Source organism: Lepidochelys kempii, chromosome 9, assembly GCF_965140265.1.
Source record: "Lepidochelys kempii isolate rLepKem1 chromosome 9, rLepKem1.hap2, whole genome shotgun sequence".
Lineage (NCBI taxonomy): Eukaryota > Metazoa > Chordata > Testudines > Cheloniidae > Lepidochelys > Lepidochelys kempii.
In genome coordinates, this window is record NC_133264.1 from 51,352,155 (window position 1) to 51,363,288 (window position 11,134).

At 43.8% G+C, this 11,134-nt stretch overlaps 1 protein-coding gene across 1 annotated transcript; it reads left to right on the forward strand.

Moving 5' to 3' along the window:
* The first annotated feature begins 561 nt into the window (after nt 1-561).
* SOX14 (SRY-box transcription factor 14) lies at nt 562-1,284 on the forward strand. Its single transcript, XM_073358812.1, has one exon. It carries the CDS (start codon nt 562-564, stop codon nt 1,282-1,284), a length of 723 nt encoding a protein of 240 aa, XP_073214913.1.
* Nucleotides 1,285-11,134: the final 9,850 nt, after the last annotated feature.

Here is an 11,134-nt window from a genome sequence, read left to right on the forward strand (position 1 = left end):
TTAATCCCATGTAGTTAGTGCCTGCCCCCCTTCTCCCCCCTCCCCCGCTTTTCTCTCCTCTCCCAGACTGTCTCTTTTCAAGGTATTCGTCTCTCCAAGCTGATTGGGCGCTCAGGTTAGGGAGTGAACGCCCTGCGATTATGTCAGATTGCGTGCAATCCGGAGCAGGCTAGCCTTTGAACTTCACCGCTTTTGGCTCCTGGTCCTCGGCTGTTCCTCATTCCCAGCCAGGTGCTTTGCAGGGCTAGACACCTTCGGCAGCAGCATCTCATCACAAAAGCAAGCCCTCCCTCTCTCTCCCGCACACAAACCCTTGAGAGGCTGATCACTCCGACCTGAGACACTCCTGGATTTCTTTTTTTCACTCCTTTGCTCCTTCTTGTCTTCTCCCCCCCCCCTCCTCCGTTGACCCCCCCCCCCCAGTAGCTGCCTGTGGATTTGCCGGAGAACTGGTATGATCAGCTGAGAGTTTTGGAGTTCTTTTTGGGTGGCGAGGCAGGCGAGTCGGCTAGGTGAGCCCAGCCCCGCTGTGACTCCTCAGAGCGACCCCCCCACAGCACCATGTCCAAGCCGACCGATCACATCAAGAGACCCATGAACGCCTTCATGGTGTGGTCCCGGGGCCAGAGGCGGAAGATGGCCCAGGAGAACCCTAAAATGCACAATTCGGAGATTAGCAAGCGGCTGGGCGCGGAGTGGAAGCTGCTGTCGGAGGCTGAGAAACGACCCTACATCGACGAGGCCAAAAGGCTCCGGGCGCAGCACATGAAGGAGCACCCTGACTACAAGTACAGGCCGCGGCGCAAGCCCAAGAACCTGCTCAAGAAGGACAGGTATGTCTTCCCTTTGCCTTACCTGAGCGACACGGACCCGCTCAAGGCGGCCGGGCTGCCCGTGGGAGCCACGGACGCTCTGCTGAGCTCCCCGGAGAAGGCTAGGGCTTTCCTGCCTCCCACCTCCGCACCCTACTCCTTACTTGACCCCAGCCAGTTCAGCTCCAGCGCAATCCAGAAGATGACCGAAGTGCCCCACACCTTAGCCACCAGCACCCTGCCCTACGCCTCCACCTTGGGATACCAGAGCGGGGCGTTCGGCAGCTTGAGCTGCCCCAGCCAGCACACCCATACTCACCCTTCGCCAACTAACCCTGGGTATGTGGTGCCCTGTAACTGTACAGCTTGGTCGGCTTCCAGTTTGCAACCTCCAGTTGCCTACATATTATTCCCAGGCATGACCAAGACTGGAATAGACCCCTATTCTTCAGCACATGCGACTGCCATGTAACACACCCACATACCCGCAAGCGAGACTTGCTTTGCAGTCAGAACTTGAATTCACTCATGGGCATGTACATAGAAACTGCAGAAGCAAAAAGCCACCTGCATGGGAGAATGATGCCAGTGTATCTGATGGCACCTGGGGAAAGACAGAAAGACTTCTCCTGGAACTCAGAGACTCTCTAGTCAAATTAAACAAACAAAGATTTCTCTCTCAGCCTGGGGAAACTGGAATTGGAGGCTCAGCTAGGTGCAGAAACCTTTAAGAACTGTAAATGTGTTAAATCTTGACCTGCCCTTTTGGACTAAAAGCTAGGCGGTTTTGAGTTTTATTTATTATATTAATGTATATGAGTTCTATATTACCTGCTGTTATTTGGACTTGAATTTCTGAAGTCCTGGTATTTATTAATATCATTATTATTATTTTATTTCCTTTTGCACATTAAAAGACAAGATTAGCTGTGTTATATTATATATATACATATATATTTTGCCATCAAGCACTAATAGGTAAAAATTGCTTTTCATGTCAAAAAGGCTCTTAAAAGTTACGGAAAAGGAAACTTTTCTCTTTACAACATGATATGATAGTGTTTGCTTAATTTAAAACAGATAGTCCTTCAATTTGTGTGATCCAGTGCAACTAGACCTAAGTTCATTTTAGACAGAGCGTCAGGTATGAAGTCAGGCAGTAGAATTGTAAAAATAACTAAATAAACAAATAAGAATAAGACTTTAAAAAAGATGGTAATTTCAATATGTTTCAACCATGTCTTTGAAAAATGTATCCAGAAGGATTTTACCTCGTTAACCTGTTCATTTGTTGAACAAAGACATTTTGAATAAAGACAATCTGTCATTAAACAAGCAAACCATGTGGTGTGAATAAAGTCCCAATTCTGACAAGCTTCCTCCTAAAAGCACGAAAGCAAAGCTTAAAGACTGAGTTGAATAGGACTAGCTCAGATGCTTCTGGCCAGAAAAGCATTTTAGGGCCCGATCCGGAGGGAAAAAACTTAGGTAGTGAGTAACGCTACACGGGTGAGGGACCCTACGTGAATTCAGTGGGACTACTCACTTGAGTAATATTACTCCCGTGACGTTTGGCGGGGTCGGGGCATTTATAGATTATACCTATACATAATTTTTAATCTCATCTCCACTGTCAGCTAAGAAGCCTTTTGCTGCGGTTTCACTTTGACAGGTTTATACCTACACAGATTTTAATAACCACGTCGAGTGTTCAGTTATTTGCTAAAAGTGAAACAAATGAGTCAGTAACACACGGGAGAGGACAGCGCGTGTCTCATCTGCTTTCAGGAGTACCCGATCTATTGGAAATACCAGTTCAGAGCTAAGTCTAACTTAGCTGATTTATCAGGACTTTCCCCAATGTTTAAAAACCAGGCTCCTTTGCATTTCCTCTTCCTTCCTGGCTACAGGGGGAAAGAATAGAAATTGACAATAGACAGAATCAGAGTAACAATGTCTCTATTTCGGATCCACGGGGCTGCGTGTTTTTAATAGCCTTCTTCAGGAGAAAGTTTTTGCGGACAAAACCCATGTGGTTGGCTGGACTGTCGGGGAAGGGGACTGGCCTTCACAGGTAGCTAGCTCTGAGCATCTCGGAGTCATGCTTGGATGCGAGTCGCTTGCTTCGCCAAATGCCCAGCCCCTTTAAACGTGTCCACATCTTTTTTGGATCTGTCTCCCTTTCCCTCTCTCGGCGAGCGTGTGTGGCATCCGACTTCCGAAGAGGTCAGTTCTTTTTCCCCCTCAGCAGCGCTCAATGTAACTTTTACCACTCAATATAAGCAGCCGGCCGAAGCCGAAAACAGCGGATTAGCATATTGTCCTGAGCAATTAGCAATGTTGGGGGGCTATTCATCAGGTCCCCTTTGTTCGGGAGGGATTTTCATTTTGAAAAAAAAAAAAGAAAGAAAAAAGTCGCAGTTGTCCATCTGGTTTGAGCTGAATGGCAAAGCGATCCGTGTTGTAGATGCTTTTCTCATGAAGTGCTCTTTTGAGACCGGAGTTAGAATTAAATGGCATAACACAATTAACATACATGGGACCTGAATGGAAGGGTAAGCATCTAGATAAATAAATGGGAGATCGGGCGGAGGTAAACAAAAGAACAGAGGAGAAAGGGTTTGAAAGGGGAGGTTAGAATGGCTGGACCACGCTCGTTTAGCATGACAAAGCACGCTTACAAAGCAGGACAATTAGGGAACTGGCTTGACTAGGGCTGCAATCAGGGGCACGGTGCTTTGGGACACTCAGGGAAAGCCCCAGTGAAAAGACCCCGGCGTGGCTCTGAGAAGGAGAGGCAGGAGCTGGGAGACTGGTGGGTTCCTCCGCTGATTTAACCCCAGCTGACAGTTGCTGTCAGGCTCTGTGATAACACTCATAGCTCAGTGTCCTTTAACATCTACCCAGATTAGTTTTACAGTGGTCTCAGGCAGAGCTGGGCCCAATCGGCGGCGCTTGCTGCCTTCTCCCCACCAGACTTTGGAGAAGAAAGGGGAGGTGGGGGAGAGGGGGGCAGATGCGGGGGTAATTCCCCTCCCCCAACAGAAATAAGCCTGGCCACAATGTTCTGGGCAAAATAATACCCCCGCCCCTTGTTGGCTTGATCCAGCACACCAGGTAGAAAAGCTACGGGGGTGGACGCTTTAACGTCTTGTCTTTCCTCTCTTGCTCTCTCTCACTCATATTCTATCCGACATTGGTGAGGCCTCATCTGGAGTACGGTGTCCAGTTTTGGGCCCCACACTACAAGAAGGATGTGGATAAATTGGAGAGAGTCCAGCGAAGGGCAACAAAAATGATTAGGGGTCTGGAACACATGACTTATGAGGAGAGGCTGAGGGAGCTGGGATTGTTTAGCCTGCAGAAGAGAAGAATGAGGGGGGATTTGATAACTGCTTTCAACTACCTGAAAGGGGGTTCCAAAGAGGATGGCTCTAGACTGTTCTCAATGGTAGCAGATGACAGAAGGAGGAGTAATGGTCTCAAGTTGCAGTGGGGGAGGTTTAGATTGGATATTAGGAAAAACTTTTTCACTAAGAGGGTGGTGAAACACTGGAATGCGTTACCTAGGGAGGTGGTAGAATCTCCTTCCTTAGAGGTTTTTAAGGTCAGGCTTGACAAAGCCCTGGCTGGGATGATTTAACTGGGAATTGGTCCTGCTTCCAGCAGGGGGTTGGACTAGATGACCTTCAGGGGTCCCTTCCAACCCTGATATTCTATGATTCTATGATTCTAACCTTCCCCAACCTACAGAACTGAGCAAACCAGGGTATTTTTGCAGAGCCTTCCCCCCCCCAAAAAAAAGCTAGGTACGGAGGCTTTAGCCACTGGTGACTTTCATAGCCATTGACTCCTTTCCTGGTAGCCGATCACACCCTCTTCTTATACGTGAGGGTGGATTAGTATGGGCAGGGCAAATCTGTCCGGAGGGTCAGGATCTTGTCCTGTTTTCCCACCCTAGCGTGTAGGGAAGTGAAGCTCTGCGGGGAGGTTTTAAAGGGAAGGATGCCGGGGTAATTCCCCTCCCCCAACAGAAATAAGCCTGGCTACAATGTTCTGGGCAAAATAATACCCCCGCCCCTTGTTGGCTTGATCCAGCACACCACGTAGAAAAGCTACGGGGGTGAACGCTTTAACGTCGGTCTTTCCTCTCTTGCTCTCTCTCACCCATTCCCATGTCTCTCTTCATCTCGCCAGCACATTCCCCCCCCCCCCCGCCCCTTGACTCAGCCAAATTATCCCTTCAACTGGCTTCTCCGTCTGCAGGTGTGCAGCTATTTTACTCCTGGAGATAAACATATTAAATAATCGTCCTGACACCGAAATGAACCGATTACTGACTTTGATGTCAAAAGGAGACCAAAAAAAGATACTCCCCAGAGGGGGGAAATGCAGCTCCTTGTCAAACCTGTTTCCCCACAATTGTCTGCCTCTTGCAATAAAATCATTAGGCAGAGGCTGCAGGGGTGTTAGACTCCACGCCTTCAGCCCGCTCCAAAAGAATTTTGGGAGGAGATGGGACAACTCAAGGTCTTTGCTGGATCTTGGGTGTGGGGTACTCTGCGTAGCCCGCAAGGAGTACAGCTGAAAAGCACACCGGGCGGGCTAGCAAGGAGCTAGCTGCAAAGTTGTTTCATTTTAAAATCTACCTGAAAATGAAAGAGAGATCAAGGGAATGAAGGACTTTGCCAGGCAGTAGCCGTCGCATTTTGAGCTTCCAACACTTGTCACTGTTTGTGTTGCTTTCCTGCTGCCTTGACATTAACAAGTAACCGAGTGAAGAAGTAGGGGGCTCATCCGGTTGATTTCTTTTGTTTGTTTTCGTGGAGTAACTTATTTTAAGCAATTCTCTCTGCTGCCATAAATCGTCTTTCCTCCTGTCAAGCGAATTACACAAACGCGTTGAGATGATTTCTTTTCCCTTTTTTTAAAAAAAAGCCCAATAATAAACATCCCCGAAGAGTCGTTTGATTTTGTTTAGGGTTCTGGCCGCAGAGAGAGAGAGAGAGAGAGAGAGAGAGAACCAGGTAGCTAGTCAAAATAATTTTTTTCTCCTCTACCCACCCAAAAGAAGTCAGAAGGAAAAAAAGTAGACAGTCCCTAATTTGGTTACAAGTATAAATGCTTAATTGTTTAATAACTTTGCTGTGTGTGTGTCAGAGAGGTAGGATATACAGAGAAGCATTACATGGTGTTAAAAACTTTATTTTAAAGGACACATTAAGCCATAAGAAGTCTCTGAGAGATACTACTTATTTCTGCTTATTAGTGATAATAGCAGAGTAAATTTGCTATTGAGTGTATCAAGGCCATTCAAAGAGACTTTGAAACATCAAAAAGATTTCAATTCTGATTTTCCGGTTTTATTCCAGCCCCGACCTCCTGGCTACAGTCCTTGATTGCACTGTTTAAAAGCTGGTGATCAGAAATATACCTTTATTCTGTGTTCTAAATACCTCATGAATTCAAGAAACAAAAACAACCTCCCCCCACACACATACACCTCTGTGATAATTAAACAGCGAAAATCCACAGCGGCCATCAGTGGAAGGCTGAGAATTTTGAGCTGTCCGTTCTACATAAGTAATCCTTATCTAGATTATACACGCATGTGCTTTGCCTTGCAGTAACTTCAAAGGTATGATGTAAAGTTGTGCAGGTGAGAACTTGTCCTCATATTACAAATCAAATAAACAACGCAAGCCCTCAGCTTTCTCTGAATGGGATGTTGGCTTTAAGATCCAGGCATAGAAGGGACGTGAATGTACTTAAGGACTATAACGTTTCAAAAAATCCCACAACTTTTTCCACACCTAAAATAAGAGAGGTCTTTTTACATCTTGCTAAGTGCCTGAAATCGAGGCTGCAATCTCTTCTCTTCATCTTTGCTCCTCCTTTCAACCCTAAGTGGGTTACCTTTTAAAATGGGGTGGGAGTGGAAGTGGGGAACATGATGGGTGAGGAAAGAATCAGCAAAAAATTGCACTTTCATTTTTAAACCGAATGAAATTGACGACCCGCCCGCCCACCCCCCAGACACACGTGAGACTTTATAATTGTGGAATCAGCTGGGGAAAATGTGAATTTGTATCATCCAGATGGGAACGGGGCCCTCTAGGTGAGAAAGGGACAATGGGTGGGGAAATTGAACAGCAAAAGAAAGAGATCAAAAGTGTGGAAAGCGACAGTCTGTGCTTTAAAACAAAGAGCAGGTGGAAGGGTATTAAACAAGGACGTGCGAGGATTAGGGATATTAGAAAAGGGGGCGCAAAGGAAAGCGAGTGGGGGTGAAAAGGGGCGAAACCTAGAGACACTTTGGGAGCGATCCAGTGAAGCTACAGGAGAGGGAAGAATGACAAAAAATAATCTGACTGGAGAGTTAAAGCAAACAAAGGGAGAGGAGGGGAAAAGCACAGAGAGGATGGCAAGGGAGACAAGAGTTCTCTAGTCTCTTCTGAAAATGGCACCTGAAGTTAAAATTGTTCTCCAGACAGGTCGCTACTTTTAAATTCGGAGCCAGAGAAGAAGCCCCTGATGGTGCTTTGGATGCGTTTGTAATTTATCTTTCCCTCTTCCTTCTTTAATTTTACCTCCTGCCTTTCTTTCATTCTTTCACACGCCTCTGTTTCAGCTGGGGTTGTTTTATAGGAACATCAAAGGGAAAAGCCAACCCTTTTTTATTAGGGCAAATAACAAAAATACTTCATTATTCCTGAACATGCCACATTTGAATGCTAAACAAGAAATAACGTGCAGGGTCTGTAAAGATCACATTCCAACAACCAAATATTTGTACATGAAGAGCCGAGAAATTAAATGCAGGTTGATGCCAAATTAAGGAGGAGAGAGACGGGAAAAGAGCCTCTTTGAGGGTGTGAGAGAAAGAGAGGGGGGGAGAGATGAGTAGCTGGTAATTATTGAAATATAAGATGAGATTAATTCAAAGGAAACAAACTATGAAAACAATTGGAGCTGAGTGAAAAGCAAACCCAGATTAGAATTTGCTTGTGGTTGTTGTCTGTGTGTGTTTTTCCCCCCAACCCATTGTCACAGTGCAAGGCAATGGGATTTGCACACTTGAGGTGTAATAGCATTACTGCATTAATTAAAATTTTCATTTCACGTCCAGATTGTTTACTTATCAGCTGGAAACATATGTTGAGCGAAGTTAAGATTCTGGATTCCGCACTGTTGCCCAAGGTGCAATTCAATATGGGGTGTGTGTGTGAAAGGACGGCTTCAGATTTTTTTTTATTACATCCTCCAACCTTATCTTGGTGCCGTAAATTATAAGGATACTCCATTGAACTGAATATGAAGATTATATTTTGAACATCGCTTCCTAAAGCATGCACAGCCCCGCTTTGAAAGGAAACAATCCGCCCTGCGCCAGAGTGGATTCCCTGCAAAACCTTCCTGCCCCAGAAGCTCCCATTTTATGCCCCCCGCACTGCCCACTTTAGCGCCTTGCCCCTCCTGGACAGAAGGCGTTTGAAGAAACAACTGCACCAGGGAGAGCATTGTGAAAGAAACACTTTCCTCCCCGGCATGAGTCCAGATCTCCCCAGTTATCACTGCTTCGAGACTAACCCGCGTGTGCCGCCAGATCAGACATACATAGCAACCAGTTCCACGCACGTGTGTGTTGCTGTTACCTCTCTAAGGTCATGTGCACATTGTGTACACAAGAGGTAGCTCATTTCCCCCAAAGCCTTTATTTTTAAAGGGGTCCCTCAGCCTTCAAGCAGACTCGGCAAAACAAAAGCATAAATTTGAAACAAAAACTGGAGATTTCCCTACAAAACAGAGCAAAGGTAATTAAGTTTCCCCTCCTTGTTTTCTGTCCTTAAAACCAGGAGCCCTCTCCTTTTCAGAAACCCTTAGAATAAATAAATGAATAAATAAACAAGCAAGGGAGCCGCGCGTGAATATGAGCGGACTAGCTCCCTAGTCAAGTGGCTCCGAGTCTATTTTATTTCAGAAGAACAAACCGAGAGCAGCTCCAGAAGTAAATCCAATCTCTCTTATCTCACTCAGGCTCCTTTCAGGCTGAGATCAGAGAAGGGAGGGGAAAAAAGAAGAGAGAGTAATTGTTCTTTCTTTATTTTTTAATTTAATGCGACAGACACCGCTTTCAGGTCATTTATATGCCTAATTTAGTGATACAAGTCAATAAGCGAGGATCACAGCACTGTCCCCTCCTAGTAAATATTTCAGAGTAACGAGGGAAACCACAGTTATAAAAAAATGCACTGGACTCTTCAAAGCTGCTTTCTGCCTCATCATAATTGTAATACGTGTGTCTTTATCATGTAATTAGTTGGATTTTTGTTTGGCGGTGACAGTCAAACAAATGGGCCTCTTTCTGGCGGTTACATTTTTATCTGGCTCCCTGTGTATCTTTAATGTAGACACTCCCTACACACTCACACACACACGCACCCCCCCGCCCCCGCACACACACACACACACACCAGGAAAAATACTTTTCAACATGTCACTTTCATGAACACAGCCAGCCCCTTGGAGGAAATATTGTGGGTTTTGTAGTACAGACATGCCATTGAAGTTAAGCAAGATATAATAAAATATAAGTGGGGGACAAAACCCAAAGTTGAAATAAACACATTTCTTTCCCTTCAGGGTTATTGTTTATTTGTCTTTATTTATTTATTGGGGTGTTGGTTTTTAGGGGGAGGGGAGGTTTTTTGTTTTTCTAATTTTTTAAGAGGACCTCTATGAAAATGGTAAGGTGTCATCCTCTCCTCTAGGTCTATCTGTAATTGAATCTAGGTCACTATTCTAAAGCAAGAAAAGTCTGCTTCCCACTTTTCTACATCAGCCTGGAATTTGGGGGAAGGAAGGGAGGGGGGGTCTTGCAATTTCATTTAAAATGTAATGGTGGATGAACTGATAAGCAAATAGGGAAAAAGGCTCTGCTTAAAAGAAAAAAAAATGGCATGGTTTTAATATGCTTCCAGATGGGGGGAAAATGATTTACATGGGAGTTTATTTCCTCTTTGCTGATATGAAAGAATTACAGATACAAAACCCACTGATCTATAGAATAAAAAAAGAAAAGAAATGTTATTTTCCTGTAAAGGTATCAGTTCATTTATATTCATTTAACCATCCATCCATCAATTCACTTTCTCACTCCTTGCACATTCTCCCTGGTTCTGTTAAACCTTCCCCACCAATATACTTTTCTAGAATATACAATGAAGTTTCCTTTTTTTAAAAAAAGAAGAAAGCGAGATTGAGTTGAAGTAGGTAAAGAGAAGAAGGTTTTCCCCTTGTGGATTTTACATTATGAATTTTAGGAGAATTTTCAGTATTTTAAATATACATGTTTTTGCTTCAATTTGGAGAGATTTTGTACATAAACACATGTACACACTGTATATTATACACACACACTATATATATATATAAGTATATAATATATACCTTGTGTATATATATGTATGAGTTACACAAATATAAAAACATACATATATTATGTATATACACACACAACATACATATATGCTGTTTACAGCTATAGAGTATTCATATATACAATGTACATATATAGTGTGTATATATACACATCATCTCTCTCTATATATAGACACAATGTTTCAAAACTGAAGCAAGTATATATATATATGATTTTAGATGTATTTTATAATATGCGTGTGTGTACAGGCAGAGTGTGTTAAAGAAACTAGATGGTCCCTTCTTGTCTTAAAACTTAGGGAAGAATTATATCGATATAAATGAATTTTAAGTAATTTTCAATTTTCCACTCAAGGAAGGGCAAATATATATATATTCACTCAATGAAGGACATGGAACTGAGCTACAATTTCCTTTTTGTAAATAGTAACCAGCTACAGCAATGAATAAATCTTTCCTATTGGTAGCAGTGCATTCTAATATTAAAGCAAATCCACTATATGCAGGCTCTTGCTTATCCCTACTGCCTGTGTGTATTAGGCAGTGCTATACATTGCTGGAAATGGGCAGCTCTTCACCATGGTCTGGATTTGACAGCCCTTATTCAGTTGCATAGTTACAGTTGTCAGTGGGACTACTCACCTAAGAAAAAGATTGCAGCATCAGGTTCCTGTTAGCTTATGTAAGTAATTTTCTGGAGGGCTTTCCAGAGTTTGAAAATGGGATGGGGTGAAACAATGTAAATTTCTAACCCAAATATTGTTGTAAAAGCCATTTTAAAAGTTGCCTTTTCATTGTACAAAACCAAATTGATTTATTTTGGTTTTTACTGCTCTCTGTTTAAAGAGCCCCATTCAGTGCTCTGGGCATCCTTGATAATC

What these genes read in the sequence shown, in the direction of transcription:
- SOX14 (XM_073358812.1), top strand. Translation starts at nt 562, where the DNA reads ATGTCCAAGCCGACCGATCACATCAAGAGACCCATGAACGCCTTCATG.